The 17,718-nt window shown below is 39.3% G+C and overlaps 1 protein-coding gene across 2 annotated transcripts in view; it reads right to left on the bottom strand.

The window, feature by feature from the left end:
• Acot12 (acyl-CoA thioesterase 12) overlaps positions 1–17,718 on the bottom strand; it is a 39,127-nt gene that overhangs the window by 13,433 nt on the left and 7,976 nt on the right. For both annotated transcript variants that reach the window (XM_013015941.1, XM_013015942.1), the window contains exons 2-5: positions 16,104–16,173; positions 14,676–14,736; positions 12,717–12,818; positions 8,752–8,887 (exon numbers count right to left, since the gene is read on the bottom strand). In XM_013015941.1, the coding sequence (XP_012871395.1) occupies positions 8,752–8,887; positions 12,717–12,818; positions 14,676–14,736; positions 16,104–16,173 (369 nt within the window). The remainder of the gene's footprint in view (positions 1–8,751; positions 8,888–12,716; positions 12,819–14,675; positions 14,737–16,103; positions 16,174–17,718) is intronic.

Genomic DNA, 17,718 nt, shown 5'->3' with positions numbered 1-17,718 from the left:
GCATAGCGGAAAAATGTATTCAATTATGCTTCCAGAAGCACTCAGCAAGTCACTTGCTGGGCATCAACCTCACATGCGATTGTTGAGACAGGTCACAGGGACCATCCTGACTGGACTGTTCAAGACAGAGCTGATGTGGGCAGTGTTAACAACATGCCCAGCTGTTAACAGAGATTGAACAGATTCACGGAGGTGGCCAACAAGGGTGGTAACAGAAATCTTAAACTCCACTTTGTAATGGAAAGTTTAGATTCATCATCAAGTGATAATCTATTTCTTTTATTTTTAATCCCCCCCTTCCATGGATAACTTCGTCCTTTGCTTAAGATATATCAGTGACTTTCATTGCTTTAGTATGAAACTTCAGATCTTTCCCACAGTTTAAAAGACCTTTGTCTTGGTGTGAATTATATCTCCCTCTTGAGTCACAGCTGGAAAGATGGCCACCAACCTTTCCCACTGTTTTCTCCCCCATCTCCTGTACTATCACTTTGTTCCGGCCACAGGACTCTTTGACCATTAGCTCCACAGAAAATTGTCTTTAGTGGCAGGGAATATGAATATGTCCACTCTGTCTGAAACAACACCCTTGACCATCACTATCATCTTCCCCCACTTCACTCCTATTCGATCTTGGCTCATGTCATGATCACTTCCTTCGGGAAGCCTTCCCTTACTGCCATAGCTTTCATCTGCTTCTCTACATCAGTTTGTGTGATCTTTCCTTATCATACCCACCAGATCATAAACCCTGATGGGCAGAAACTTTTTTATACTAATTTCTAACAGAAGAGCTCAACAAATATCTGTTAATTGAGTGAAAACTTGGCTGATACACTTCCTATCATAATCCTCACTCTCAATAACATAGTTTTAGGAAATGCAATGGTTGTAGTGTTGTTATAGTGTCTCACACACTGTCTGCAGTTTGTGACAGCTTCCAAGACTCCAGCCTACTGATTAACCAATACAGTCAGACACACTCAGTGTTTTCCAACTCAGTGGGTGTGAAGAGCATCTCATGTTGGTTATAATTCACATGTCTCTGATTACTAATGAGGTCTGGCATCTTTTCATATGTATATTAAACATTCTTGATATTTCTTAATGAAATGTCTGTCATTTGCTTCAAATTCTGTTTCTTACTGCTGACACTTCAGTTGGATGAATGATAGATGTCCACTCAATTCACTGCGTCCCGTAACTTCTCACATATAGTTCCCATTTCTTTGTGTATTTGGCTGAATTCTAGTAATTCCTTCAGATCTAATTTTACTGTCTTTTCTGATGTTAAATCCAGTCATTGAATTTAAATTTTAATTGTTACCAAGTTTTATAGAAATTCTCTAATTCTTTGTCAAACCTTCTAGACCACTGTTTAGTGCCTGAATCTCACTTCTAATACATTTTTATTTCTTATCTGTTTATTTGTAGCACTGATGATTGAACCTGGGGTCTCTGACATGATAGGTAAGCACTTTACCATTAAGCTATACCCCGAACCCCTTTTGCTAAATTATAGTACATTTTTACTACATATTCTCCATATGAGCAATTCAGTGTCTGCAGTCTTTGCAAGCTTCCTTCAGACTACATGAATCTGGGTCACGTTTAGACCTCAACGTCTTACTGACTTTGTTCTGTTGTGATTGTTGTCTAGGTGCTCCTGTTGCTTGGATTTTATCTGTGGATATCCTTTAAAGCTGGCTTTGATATCATTTCTGCACATTTCTTCACTTCTGCAGATTGCCTGTGATCCTACAACACAGTACACTTTACACAGAAGTTTGTATTTCCATCCAAACAGGTCACAGAATTTTGATGGCAAATCAGCATAAGAATACACTTGGGATTACGTGCTCATAGGGGGAGGCACTGTTTCCCCATTCCACCTAGTGAGGCTGAAACAGGAAAGCTACTAACCAGAGCTTTTAGAAGGGTGGGGATTTTCTTGTGGACACTCTGAAGGTACCACCTTTGGCAGAGATTGTAGCTCATGATTTTTTTTATTTTAATTTTTTTATTGTAAAGATACTGTACAGAGGAGTTACAGTTACATGAGCAAGGTAATGAGTCCATTTCTTATCAAGCATTGTTACCTCCTCTTTTGTTTTTCCCCTACCATCCCTTTCCTCCCCACCTCCTCAACTCCTCCCTCCCTGGGAGAGTTTAAAGTTCGTTTACAACATCTTGTTACAATGGGTCATCCTGTATCCTTATTTCAGCATTTTGTCTCATTACAATGGGTCATCCTGCATCCTTATTTCAGCATTTTGTTATTTCACTTCCCCTCCCCAAATTAAAAAATGTATATACAAGATGCAGGACACTGGAATCAAATACAGTGACAACAGGGGTTGTACGATGGGGGACACAAAGAACACAAAGAAACAAAAAAAAATCACATAGTACATTGTAAGTACATCAAAAAGAATAAGAAAGATAAAATCTCTTGTGTCCCTATCTTGAGGTTCATTTCACTTAGCATCAGGTTATATGGTCATATGTACATAGCTTTTGACCTCTTCTGCTTGTCCTAGACATATGCTACTTATTGCAGATAAGGGAAACCATGGACCTATGTTTCTTTGGATCTGGCTTACTTCACTTAATATAATTTTTTCCAAGTCTTTCCATTTCCTAACAAATGGGGCGGTGTCATTCTTTCTGATGGAGGCATAGAATTCATATATATATATATATATATATATATATATATCACATTTTCTTGATCCATTCATCTACTGAGGGGCATCTGGGTTGGTTCCATATCTTAGCTATGGTGAATAATGCTGCAATAAACATAATTGTGCTGGTAGCTTTAGTATGACCTTGTTTGTGATTGTTTGGGTAAATGCCCAAAAGTGGGATTGCTGGGTCATAGGGGAGCTCAACTCCAAATGGATCAAAGACCTTGAAGTCAAAGCAGACTCCCTGAAAACATTACAGGAAGGAAACTAGGGCTCCTTGGCACAGGCCAAAATTTTCTTATTAAAGACCCAGAAACACAACAAATAAAAGAAAGGTTGGACAAATGGGATTTCAAAAAACTGCAGAGCTCCTGCGTGGCAAAGGACATAGCAAGCAAGATCAATAAAAAGCCCATGGATTGGGCTGGGAAGGTGGCTCAGTGGTAGAGCGCTTGCCTTGCATGCATGAGGCCCTGGGTTCGATTCCTCAGCACCACATAAGCAAAAAGAAAAACGCCGGAAGTGGTGCTGTGGCTCAAGTGGTAGAGCGCTAGCCTTGAGCTGAAGAGTTGAGGGACAGCGCACAGGGCCAGAGTTCAGGCCCCACGACTGGACCACCCCCCCAAAAAAAAGCCCATGGATTGGGATATCTTCACTAGCCATACAACGGACAAGGGTCTCATATCTAAAATATACTTGGAACTCAAAAAATTAAATCACACAACAACAAATCCTCAAAGAAACAACCGCCTGATTAATAAGTAGGCTAAGACTTAAAGAGAGACTTCTCTGAAGAGGAAATAAGAATGGCCAATAGACATAAAAGAAATGCAAATCAAAACAACATTGAGATTCCACCTCACTCCAGTTAGAATGGCTAAAATCAAGAACTCTAAAAACAACAGCTGCTGGAGGGGATGCAGAAGGGAGCCCTACTTCAGTGTTGGTGGGGATGTAAACTTGCTCAGCCACTTTGGAATTCAGTATGGAGGCTCTTCAAAACCTCATGATTTCTTGATCCAACCTTCCTCCTAGTTGGGCCCATGGCTTACTTCAGGAGCTCTGGCTTTGGGCATCTACAGGTGCTTCAAAGGGAAATCAGCTTGGTGTATCCTTATACTGGTGCATTTGGGGTCTGTAGCCATTTTTCTAATTCTGAGTTTTTCCCTACTTCTATGGGTACCGATATGACCTTGCAAAGATGTTTGTAAATAGTCACTCAGAATTTACATAATTTTTTTCAGACATCAGGTCCACAGCATTGCAGTAATCAAAATTGGATTGTAGACTATTTTATTTATTTAGTTAGTTAGTTATTATTTTTATTTTTTTCAGTTGTGGGGCTTGAACTCTGGGTCTGGGTGCTGTCCCTCCTCTCTTCGGCTCAAGGCTAGCGCTCTACTACTTGAGCCACAGCGCCACTTCTGGTTAATTGGAGATGAGAGTCTCATGGACTTTTCTTGCCCCGGCTGGCTTTAAACCATGATCCTCAGACCTCAGCCTCTGGAGTAGCTACGATTACAGGCATGAGCCAATGGCACCCAGCTTCTAAATCATTTATTAATATATATGTGAAATCTTAACTTCTTCTTTTTTATTTTTGTCAGTCGTGGGCCCTGAACTCTGAGTCTGGGCATTGTCCCTCAGCTCTTCAGCTCAAGGCTAGTGTTCTACCACTTGGACCACAGCACCATTTCCGGCTTTTTCTGCTTATGTGGCGCTGAGGAATCGAACCCAGGGCCTCATGCAAGGCAAGCACCCTACCACTGAGCCACCTTCTCAGCCCCCTTAATTTCTTTTAAATTCTATATTGTACTGTTGGGTCTTAACTCCTGAGCTTAAATGATCTCCTTACCTCAGTCTCCTAAGTTGCTGGGACTATAGATGCTCACTACTGTGCCCATTTCTCGGTTTTTAAAATATGATCTAGATGATGGTCTAAGCTAGTACTCATTGAGATATTTTTCCAGCCTAATATTGATGAACAAAATGGTACTTTATTTGATCAAAATAAACTACCTATAAAATATATTGCTGAATGATAACTGCCTGAGTGCATGACTGCCTGACTAGTCTGTGTTGGGGTTTGTGTGTGTGTGTGTGTGTGTGTGTGTGTGTGTGTGTGTGTGTGTGTAGAAACTGTTGTGGGTATGGAGTAATTGGGAGACACATTTGATAGAAAGACTTACTTTTTAATTGTATGCCTTATATATCTTTTGAACTTTTCATATGCATTCTATTTTAAAACAATTGTTAAATAATTATAAACTAAAACTTAATGGAAAACCTTAAAATAGGAGAAGTACTTAAAGAATCAAACACAAAGCAGTTTCTTCTTTTCCAATTAATTAAAGGAAAAGTCACTCACTATGAAGAAATGTACAACATCCACAGGTACTAATGCTAGTGTCTCCTAGGTCAGGTACTATGCATATAAACATCAATGATGATACACACACAGAAATACAGAGGGTAAGCATTCTTTGTGCAAAAGTATTCCCATTTGCAAATCACGGATAACCAAGGCAGATCTTTCCCCACTTCAGATATCAATTCAGGTTCATAGCTCTGGCTTTCGGTTAAGCCTGGTAAACATACCTCATCCTTTCTACAGACTAGAGTAGTTAAGTTCAATTCTTGTACTTTGGATGTTTTGAAAGTACTGTGTAATCATCCTGCTTGAGCAATTTTACATTTGTCCTGCATTTTTCCATCAGGAACTTTTGAGTTGAATTGAGGTATTTGTAGCTCTTATTTTCCTTCTTATCCAGAAAGGGCAAATCAGGATAATGCCCTGATTTCTTTCTGAAAACTTGCAAGTAAAAGTGACTCATATTTTAAGTTTTTCCCCAGTGTGTTAAGTTTCCAAACACATCTTCCAAAATTCCTTCTTAATCTCATCTTTTCCTCTCTTCCTTTGGAAGCATATGGCCTGATTCACCTTTCCCACTATTGCAACAATATACATTTCCTTCATAGGACACCTTGAAGAAGATTCTAATCTTTCATATCTGGTGTTACAATCTTTGGTTCTCTGAAAACATGTTCTTTGAGAATATGTTGTCCAATCAAAATCAGAATCCATCAGACCCAGTAAACAGGGAGGAGACAAGGCACACTCTGTCGCCTGTTTAAGTGTTATGGTAAGGACCCACAGTCTTTAAAATCAATTGCCTTTGAAGTTTTGTAGTAACATTGGTAACATGGACGTTACTTATATTTTCAAAAAAGAAATTTTGACTTAGGCCAATAGTTGTTTTGCTCAAAGGAATACAGAGTAACCTATTTGAGGCTAGATTACGTGAAATTAATGATAAAAGTGGCATTTAAAACAATCTATAATTCTAAATCAAACCAGACATATAGATCTATTCTGGGCAACCTCAAAAAAACCAAAACTAATGTCAATTTTATCTCTTCATTTGAGTGATTGTAGTATATGCCTGTTATCAATTAGTTTAACACAGCTCTAGTGTTTAAAAACTACTTGTAGTATGGTGAAGATAAATTGCTGCTGACTTTATTGGCACCCATTGTACCATGTTAGATGTAGATGCAGCCATCCAAGTAGCAAGATCCATATGGTTCTTGCTAATGTAAGTAAGCTTGAGCCACCAGACCTAGTGTTTCTTCCCAGGTAAATTAACTGGGTGGAGAGGTCAGAGCAGCAGAAGTCACCAAAAATGCTTGCTAGGGCAAATCACAATGTTTTGATATTGGAAGTACAGATTTGATGTAGATTACCTTTCTCTTATACCCAACGTTTCCCTTAGTAATGATTTTTACCAATCATCTCCATCTCTGGGGACCATGACCAAATTTTTCTATCCTGAAAAACAATGCTCCGTGAACTTGAGGGCTTTAGCTATTCTTCAGGTTCCTTCAAAGTAGCCTTTAATGATCAGCTCCAATTCCTTCTTGAAACAACAGTTTTGTGTTTGCCCAGCACTGTTTTCATCGATCTTTCTACATTAACTTATTTCATCTTTATATAGGTTTTTATCATTTCCATTTCATGACCTAATTTTTAACCTTTGCCTCCATGAGCTCAGAAAAACAAAAGTCATGTTTATAGACAGCAAGTGCTGGAGCAAACAAAGAAAATGAGCAACTCCATGCTGGTCGGCCATCTCTGACTGAAGGAGGAAAGTAGATGAGCCACTCATTAGGCACAGTTTTAGTGATCTGATATTTGCAGTCAATAATCTAGTGCCAAAAGCCACGGTTCCCGGAGTGCGAAGCTTAGGGGTGAAGAGACTCACTGAAGATCTCTGTTTCCCCATGGGGCTGAATCTAGAGTCCAGGCAGGGAGCAGGTGCCACCTCCGACAGCTTGAGAAGAAACACCCTGACAGAACTCAGTGAGCTCCTGTCAAAATGCGACCACTCCTGTTGGGTACCTCTTGCTGGTTTGAATGAGGCTTTAAATCCAATTCAATACCCGAGTTTCCCTCAAGAACAGAGACAGAAATGGTCCAAGTGCTCTACGAGCAGTGATAATCACCTTACCGCTTCCCATTTACATTTATTGCACAGGACTCAGGCTGGGAAACTGGTGGCTGCATTTGCTCTATGTACGACTGTGTCACACTCTCAAGCTAGTGCGAAGAGGGTTGAGTGTGGCTATGACTATGGCATAGTGTTTACAATGAGCTGCTCTTGGTCCCTTTATCCCATCCCTCTACTAGTTCATTCAGGGTCACCCAGATGTCCCCTCCCCATGCCTCAGGCAATGCATTTATGCTTCTCCTATCCCCACTCCAGCCAGTCATCAATGGCTTCCCTGTTCCCAACCCTGGAGACAGGTTTTATTCATCAAATAGTGTGATTTAACTGAGGACAGAAGGATATTTTTTAAGACACAAATGTGAAGAAAGTTAGGCCAATGTAGCCAGGATACCAACACATACTAATAACCATGTTAAATGCTTGAGTTTTCCTGAGATAGCCTTAGCTATCTACTTATTAAACAAAGAAAGAATTAAGCCAGGAATAAGGAGTTTGTCATCTTATTTCTTCCCTGGGTTTTTAGCAGGGAGAAGATAACAGAGTATATTTGGAGTTGGTCACTTTCTTTTTGGTTTGTTTCTTATTAATGGTTTGTCTGGTCTGCCGTAGGGATGTTTCTATGGTTCAGTTGTTTCATTGTATCTTGCCACAGAAACCATCTTTACAAAAGGAGACTCTCTTTTCTTAGCATCATAATTTCATGATGAAGTTTTAACTTCCTTGAACATACCTTGGTAATGGATATTGCCCTGTGAGAGGCAAGTAAATAATAACAGCATTCAGGTGTTGGGGACAGGTTTGACATGAATTATGTCTTTCTCTCAAACCAACCATCTCCTTCAATAATGATCTTATCACACATGCTGTCCTATTTTGGAAAATAATACCCCCAAGCTCTGAGGGCCCCTTTAGCTTCAGTACCTCTAGTTTCTCAAAGCAGCAGCCTTTCAGAAGTTCTCTTTCACCTAGAGACCTTCTGTAAGGCTGACTCAAGCTGACAGAATAAGCCTCCATACTTCTCCCATTCCAGGTTCTGCCTTCCTCTCCCTTTGCATATTTGCATATTTTCTTTCTCTTCTTCAATGCCCTCCATTGGCGCCAAAGCGATGTGGACCTTCTGTAGGTGTCTTCCCTGCTTGCAGTTGCAGTTTCCTCTGGTGCGAATGTGCAGAATTCATGTGATCTCATGGATGAAGGTGTGCTTAGTGAATGGAGACAAGCTGTGTCTGTGTACAGCATGACCATCATCCTTTCACCCTTCCATCCTTACTGAACATTGACTTATAACATCTAACTGCCTAGTCCTTTATTTCCAATCTCTCTTCTGGTGAGGTGTATGGAGGTGAGTGGTCCTTCAACTCAAGAGGTCTCAGGTATCGCCAATTAAATTATGAGCAGTTAGCCCCTCCCCCCCTTCTCCGGCTCCCAGGTTTGTTGGAAAAGATACATACCCATACCATCATCAGCACTGAACTGCAAAGGGCAAATAGATATCCTGTAAGAAAGGAACTTTACATGGCGAGGACATAATCTACCTAAGTAGATTTACTGACCTTCAAACTTGCTACTTTCCTTCATTAAGTTGTTAAAGGTGTCTTCATGTTGCAGTCGAACTTTCCGTCTCTCTGAAGCCAGATTGTGTTCTTCCTGATCTTGCTCACTTAGAAGTATGACTGGTTTCAAATGAATCTAGAGAAAGGAAAACATTTATCTTTCATCACCTTGTTATGTTACAAATGCACAACATAAATTCTGCAGAAATAAATGATGTGCTATATGATGCTGTAACTCAAGTAAATAGTATTTATGGGTATTTTCATTAAGTGAATTCTGGCTATTTTTTCTTAGTTTAAAAATTTAAAAGCCAGCATAGGCTTAATTATCTCTTCTTATAATAGGGTATGTGCTTTGGAAATAATTTTTGTTGATTTTATAATTTGTCAACAGAACTACAAAACTTGAGTTTTTATAAACTATGAAACTGATGAATGAGGAGAGGGATTGTGATGTCACAGGTCTTATTAAGGAATTTTGTTTCTAGCTTCGGAAAAACTAAGACTTCAAAGAGATGGAATACAGATGTTCTAGAGAAAACTGCTTTGTACCAAGAGGTTTTCCAAATTTGGACATCTCATCACAGAAAAACATCTAACAAGCAAACTGAGCAATCAATACATCAGAGTGAAACTTTGATTGACCTCTAGAAACCTAGGAATATGATGACACAGTACCAAGGGCTGAAGTTCTTCCCCAGACACCCATGTGCCCATCAAGTGTATGAAAGGGCAGCTTGCCTGCTGGCTTATGTCCAGAACACCTCAATCTGACACTTGGCCCAGGTAAAGATGAAATAAACCAGTGATTCATAATATGAAGCTTAAAGTCCAGAGTTCTCCTGAACTGCTTTGCCTTCTTTGGTGAGATTGCAGACTGACGATCTACTCTAGGTCAGCTGTTGATGTAATCTCATCTTAGTTCTGTGACCAGCAGAATATAAAAGCTGCTTAGGAAACTTATACTTTTTATACCCCTGAAATCAAGATATGTTGCATATATTTTGTTGATACTTAATTCACAGACTAAGAACACTACGTGTGACTGAAAAGGATCCTGAGAGCAAATGACACCTGGAAGTTGAGCCTCTCTGAAGGGCTATGCCTTTTTATCCTATCCTATCTCCTCTAACTTCAGTAAGCTTGACATGCAGAATCCAGTGTGCTCTGTCAGGTCTGCCCAGGGGGAGAGGAGTCCCCATCTTCCCCTCCTCTTCCTGAAAGACAGCATGTAGTCTTACCGGAAATCACTTGCCCAGAACTTTTACAGTAACCATCAGTACCTGTTAATCACCTGACTGTCAATCACCTGACTGTGAGTCAGCAAAAGGACCCCAGGATCTGAGGTCACTTCTGCATCCCCTGCGGCCACACCTCCTCATGGCCTTTCCTATATAATCTCTCTCCACCATGAGTGGGGCTACAGTTCACTATACCCTACATCCTACACCCTACTTCCGAGTGCAAGCTGGCAGTTTGGTATCCCCAATAAACTCTCTTTTGCCTGAACTGCGTGGTGGTCTCCTTTCAAAAGCCCTTGTGCTGTGCGGCCTTGCAATGATCTCCCTGTGCAGCCGTTGCACTAAGTCCTTTAGGCATTGCCCTGGGATTTGGACACAAAGCAGGCAGTCCTCTTGGTTCAACCCAAATCACAGCCTTTTCATGCCACTCTAAATGATGTGGTACTTCTGAGCCAGACGGTTCCTAACTGGAAAATGAGTTCGTCTAGGAAAAGGAGCTTTAAGATTAAGGTTATCTGAAATGGCCACTTACAGCTACCAAAAGGTAGCTGATTTCCCAGCAAAGCTCTCAGGGCCAGTTCTTCAGTCTCGGGAGGCGCATAACTGCGATGTCACAACTGTATGCTTATTCCACGTGTTCTCAAATTCAGAATGAGAAGTCTGAGCTGGAGGGGAAAACAATGGCTATTTGTCCTCCATGAAAGGAAGGGGTTGTCCATGTATACTCGTGTATGCATGTCTAGTATGTGTCTATGTGTCCTGGATGTTTATGTATACTGCTCTCAGATATGGGAACTCTGCATTCTCTCTCATATTCTCTCATTCTGGAGTTTAAGGATTTTAAGAGATTATAGCAGAACAGATAGGTTGGAGAGGCATATCTATTTTGAGTAGCATATGTTAGTTGTACAAAGAGGTTTCATTGTGATATTTCCATACATGCACACAATATATCCTGATTGGATTCACTTTCCCTCATTCCTCCTCCTTCGTAAAAACAACTTCAACAGGTTTTATTGTTCTGTTCCGACATGTGTTCCTACATGACTATGAAGTACTTAAATCAAATCTACCTTCCTTCTCCCTCTCCATTCTTCCTCCTCTTTCCCACTGTTATCCAATATGTACCCAACAGAACATATTTTATATTCCTGTCATCCTTTAAGCATATATTAACTGTACAAAGGTGATATTTCATACATGTACATATTATACTTGTCACCTTAATGCCTTGTACTGCTTTCTTTCCCTGTCCTTCTATCCTATTATTCAACAGTTCTCAGTGATTTCCTTATGCTACCTTCATTCACAAATGCAGGGTATTTAGATGTTATTTGCCCTCCATGACTGCATGCTTTAGATTTTCATGAGCATAGGATCTCTGGGATGCTTTGACAAAATATAGACTTCAAGTTCTTTGGCACACTAGCAGTTATAATTCTACAGGCCCAAGTTCTGCCCCAGAAAGCTGCATTTTAGATAATATAATTAACTGATATGAGCTTCCATTTTGAAAAGCATCAGTCTTGGGCAATACAAGTTTGTTTATGGCATCTCTAATTTGGGACATAGAGTGGGAGAAGGATTCCAGGGTATAAAATCCTGCCTGACCTAAGTGTAGAGCTGTTGGTAAGTGTGGTTCTGTTGGGAACAGGGCAAGCGTTGCTATGTCCTAGGAATAAGTTAGATTTGTCCTAAGGAGGAATAGTCTCAAGGGTAGACTGAGCATCTATCACTTCCAAGTGGGGCTAAAAGAAATTGATGGGCTCACTCCTGGAGTGAATCTTAGAATTCATCAAATTGAATTGTTATATTTTAAGATGCTTAGTCTATGGTCTTCCATTTATGGGATCCCAATCACAAAACCTCTAACACTACAGAGAACTGGTAGAGATGCAATCTTAGGCAGCCTAAGATGAGCAGATGCAGCCTATTACCAAGCAAGTGGTCAGGCACTACATCAGGTCAAGGGTTTTATTTAATAGTACTTTACCCCAGATGCCTTGGAGCTTTGTGTGTGTGTGTGTGTGTGTGTGTGTGTGTGTGTGTGTGTGTGTGTGTATTTGGTACTAGAACTTGAACTTTGTACCTGGGCACTGTCCCTTAGCTTGTTATTCAACGTTGATGCTCTACCACTTAAGGTACCGCTTGCCTTCCAGCTTTTCGTTGGTTAATTGGATAAAAGCCTCACAGAGTTTGTTGTCTGAGCTGGCTTTCAGCCTTGATCTTCACCTCTCAGCTTCCTGAATGGCAAGGATTAAAGGGGTAAGCCAGTAGTTCTTGGCATCAAGCTTATTTCTAAACTTCAATAACTCAGCAACTTTGCTGTTTTTCCTTCAGGGATTAAAAAAATGACTGCATCATAATACATAACTGCTTGCTAAATTTCTCAGCTCAATGTACCTCAATTCAAGTTTGCATTATATAATCACAAAAGCACTAAAGCAGTAAGCTCTATTTTTGAGACACTGTTATGACCTTCAGATCATGTAAAACACAAAAGAGTTTCCTTTTCCATACATTGTGTACATATTCTGTTCTTGAAAGTCCTCTTCTCAAAGGACCTTACTACTCAATCCTATGATGTTGGAATGATAGCTGTATAGAAAGTGTTTGTGAATAGCAAATCTTGAGAAAGTGAATCTCATGATAAGAATTATTTCTGATGTCACTGTGACTATGTACTTTTCTTACAAGAGATATTTCTTCACATAGAAAACTTACCTTTTCTTCTCCAACTGGTTTGGCTACAAATGTCGAGAAAGCCACACTAATAACTTTCTCAATGCCAGTGAGTATGTCCTGTACTATGACCCTGATACTGATCTGAAAGAAAAGAAAAACAAACTGTCCATCATCCAGATAGCACATTCGATTGCAGCATCTAGAATTCAGTTATGCATTTCCCGGATCTTGTCTTTCAAGTTTTAAAATGAGATCAGCATTTTAAATGATTTTAAAACAACACTGCTCTTCCAATGATGTTCTATAGAACTGGACAAATAACTTTTCTGAACCATAACCATGTTTAACCTTTTGTCTCTGCATTTTAGAACTAACATTGCATAGGCAGAATTATCTCGTGTCATGTCAGCTTAGTTTCCTTTTTTTGTTTTTGGGAAAGTAAGAAGGCAGCTGAAATACTGCAATGAGAAATGGGAAAAGCCCTAAGCTGGTCCTCAGGTTTGAATTATGGGTAAACTCAGGAGCTTATCTTTAGAGTATGTCTAATTAGTAGTTTCTGCATGTCTCAGGCAGATAAGGCATTGTACCTTTCTGGAACAACAGGCAACCTCAGGAATCTTAGTTCAGCACCGTGTAATCAATGGGAAAGAATATCAATTTCTACTTCTTCACCAGGTACAGCATGTATGAAAATCTATGAGTCACTTTAAGTCATTTATCTTGAAAATGCAAATTCGCACTTGCATGGTAGATTCTAACTAGATGTTGATTGACCAAACTTCAGCTAATTATTTCAAGCCCTCCACCAAATCTTACCCATATAGTTTTCACCTTCAGAAAAATTGGCAAGTGAAATATAAAATATCTAACAACAGTTAGTTATGTAGCAACAGTTCCAAAGAGTTTTTTTTTAAGTTTTGAATATTGTCTTCTGTTAGAACAGTTGACTGAGTTATTTGTGGTATGCAAATGTCTCTGAGACATATACATGGGCGGGGTGGGGGGGAGTAAATTCACTGTGTTATGAGAGAGTAGGAAAGATTAGAATTACATTCCATGAAAACAACTGGAAAACCACAAGGTAAGAAGTCACTATTTTCACATATAGGAAACAGTGGCCCAGGCCTGTGATACTGGGGACCAGGAAACCACACGAGAAGAATAGCACAGGTCCCAGATTTCCAGCATTAAGGAAACTCCTATAGGATGCTGGTCGGGGAAGGAAAAACTTATTTACTGAGTGGCAGAGCCAGAAATCAGGATCTAAGCAGATGAACCCAAGGTACAGGCAACCGGAAAGGAGATAGAGATAGAATTCCAGAAATATGCTTTTGGGTCTCTTTGAGTCTTCATGTAGACACCAGTTTTAACATGCACAGGGTGAAAGGTCACAAAGCCAGACCACAAGAGATCTCCCCTTTGCCATTATTTTATCAATATCAACTAGTTGTAAAAAAAAATAGGGGGGGGGTGGTCATTTTGACATGCTTACAACATCTTTTAATGAACAGCTACTGGAAAGCTGTGATGTGAACAATTTCAAAACTGACAATCTTGAGCTCTCTCCCACCAGACCCCATGGAACACAAATACATCATTGGATCCACAGAAGACTCCAACTGAGAAGGAAGACTAAAACATCCCCAACTTAGAAGAGGGATTGACTGCCTTTCATAAAGCAATTAATCATGGGGTAAATTTCAATAGGTGGCAGATGGAGGGAGATATAGAAGCAGAGTTTGAACAATAACTAGTACAGTCAGAGAAAGAAAATTCCTATTTTGCCTAGAACCAAGAGAGTACAGTACCCCTCTCCCACGTTTGCTTCCCATTGAATTTGAGTATCAGGCTTAAATGAGAACACCCATGAGTCTGATTACTACAGACTTACAGGTCTTATGAAAGTTAGAAGCCTGTTACTTGCAAATATTTTTCTAGGACTTCTCTGCCTGCTGTTGTACGGACTGGCAGGAAGAAGGAAGAAAGGCTGCCTCTTACCTCCATGCTTGTGCTGAATGCTCTAGTCACTTTTGCTTTGATGGTTATAACTTGTCCAACCCTTGTAAAACAAAAGCCAAAAAAAGACCTCAATAACCCTAACACATTTAATTCCAGATTTAAAGATGTGCTTAAAGACATGCACTGTAAACAGTTCCACTTTAGCATGGGGTATGAAGTTTCCATATGGAAAACTCAGTATAATGATACCAAAACATAGAACTTAAAGATAGGTGCTAATCATTATAAACCACCCTTGGGATGTCCATTGACTCCATTTAGAAAGAAAAGGGCCTTTGCAACGATAGCATACAGAGACACCCAAAGTCTGCAACAGATAATTCTACTTAAAGTTTTCCCCAAAGTTCTGAGTTCAGGGCCCTAGTCACTTCTGATCCCTTCACCTTATAAAGAACCAAGAGCTAGCACTCTTGACTTTTCTCCTTTAATGTCAAAGCTGAGCTTTTCTTTCTCACTGTGTTCTTTGTTCTTCTGTTTCAATCTCTTATAGACCCTATCTCCTTCTTTACAAAGGCTCCATCCATTCCCACCACTCACTGCCCTGTCTCTCTCCACTATCAGCCCTGCTCTGTCAATTCTTTTCTCATTTGACTATAAATCTCTACCCTTGCCTGGCTTTTTCAGTCTATGAAAATGGTTAGGGCTTCTCCTTTAAAACAAACAAACAAACAAGCAAGCAAACAATACTTTCCCTCAAACCCATTCTGTTTTAAGATATTTTTCTCTTTTTTTATATGCAGACTTTCTAAACGAATCAGTATTTTTCTAACTTATACATTTGACAACCATGCACTGAGCTCCACCTAGCCCTGACAATGAGTTAAGTATAAGCTTCAGTGATGAACAAGACAAGGTAGCTGACTCCAAGCCTTTGGGATACCAATGTGTAAACGAGAGTTGCCTGACTTGATTGTTGTAGCTGGGAGATGAGTCCCTGGGACACACCATACCATTCTCTCTTTTTTTGTATATACTTGAAATTTTATTTATATTGAATTTTTCTACACTATGAGTAGTAAAGCACATAAGCGCTCTCACGCTGAAAATGTTTTTCACAAGTTACTATCTCCGCTCAGATGCATTTGTGTTTACCCATCAACCTAATGATGGAATTCACCATTGCAGAGATACTTTTCATTAAAAAGCTTTCTAGGTCTCAAATCATAATGCACTTAACCAAAGAGTTTCTTCTCAACAAAACCGTTAAAACTATGACTTTACACTTATAATATTGACTAAAAGTAGGCTCTTTAATTATTTTTCTGACAAATTTGGATTGGGTCAAATGTCACACACTTTATATCAAACAAGATCACTGACTCCCAATGATTAAGGTGTCACAAAATCAACATTGCAAACGAGTGGACAAAAACCATGAGAAAGGAGTGATAGACTAAAACCACTTACCTAGCTGTTTCCTCAAACTGAATGTCATCCACAGAGGCAGTAACACAGGAAACTCCAGCATGCTTTTCAGCTTCAAAATTGGTTTAAAAATACATATTATATATAATATACTGTATATATGATAAATTATATATTATATATACTGTGCTCATAGTTAACCTTGAAATTTTTATTTTAGCATAAAGAAAACAGAATAATGTTCAAGTAGATTTGTTTTAGTTACCTATCCTCTCATTCATTATAGCACTGCTGTACTTGCTTTCTCTGGATGATCCACATCTATATGAGTTCCTTTGCTCTATTTCTGTTTCTTATAGCATGGTAATTAGTTGCTTTATGTAAATTTTAATTTACACAATATTTTATTGGAATTTTAATACCAATATTCAGAAAATCTGAATAACCATTTTAACAAGTTGGTGCAGACTTTAAATATTCTGTCAAGTATTATCGTCCTGTTGTTTTATAAATAAAGTGCCAAAGCTTTATCCACTGTCTCATATCGTTTTATAAATAAAGTGCCAAAGCTTCATCCACTGTCTCATATCGCTAGTACCTGAATATGTTTAAATCACTTAACCATTGTAAGCACTGAGCAGTATGGGAGACCTTAAGATCACCTGCCAAATCAGAAAACAGTTCTCTGGGTATCAGAGAAAGACAAATTGGCACACAGCAAGGATTTAGTCAATAGTCCCAAGTAAGAAAAGACAAGAAAACATTATAAAGGGGCAATTTTTTAAATACATCATTTCCCCTGATGAAATTATAAGAAAAGTTGAAGTTCTAATTTTCCTAGTTGTAAATAAGTGTTCTTCCAAACACTCACATGACAAGAACAGAGTTGCCAGGGAACTAAATATAGCAAACTGTGTGTGAGAGCAATGGGGCAAGAAGGATGGGTTTTCCAACTATAAAGTTCAGTGAAAAGGAAAGAAATGGAAGTAGAAGACTATAAATGCTCAAGGTGAGCTCAATTTAATTCACGTTGTCAAGCCATTTGTCAAATTCTGGCTGATTTCTAGACACTGAACTGAATTAAGCCCATCTTTTCACCAATCTACTCAGTTAAAGATCTAGCCTTAGTTTACGTCCTTTTAGAGCTTGAACTGAGGCACTAAAAGACAACAACTGAACCTTTTCAAATAGATTCTTTAAATCATTAACTAAAGAGTACTTAATAAAATATCCGTTTCTGTTGCTTAACACTAGTGAACAGGACGTCCACATTGTTAAACTATTCTTACTAATACAGTATTACTGTGTATGCCAGTGTGGTTACCCAATTTTAAATTATTTAAGTCAGGTGCTGGTGGCTCATTCCTGTAATTCTAGCTACTCAAGAGGCTGATAACTGAGGTTCTTGGTTCAAAGGCAGCCCAGGCACAACCTCCCTAGCCATAAAAGAAATGCAAATCAAAACAACATTGAGATACCACCTCACCCCAGTTAGAATGGCAAAAATCAAGAATTCTAATAACAACAGATGCTGGAGGGGATGTGGACAGAGGGGAACCTTACTGCATTATTGGTGGGAGTGTAAACTTGTTCAACCACTTTGGAAAGCAGTATGGAGGTTCCTCAAAAGACTCCACATAGAGCTCCCCTATGACCC

The sequence above is a fragment of the Dipodomys ordii genome, unplaced genomic scaffold, assembly GCF_000151885.1.
Source record: "Dipodomys ordii isolate 6190 unplaced genomic scaffold, Dord_2.0 Scaffold28, whole genome shotgun sequence".
In the NCBI taxonomy this organism is placed as follows: Eukaryota; Metazoa; Chordata; class Mammalia; order Rodentia; family Heteromyidae; genus Dipodomys; species Dipodomys ordii.
Note: the sequence above shows the minus strand (reverse complement) of the source record. Positions and strands in the feature narration are given on the sequence as shown.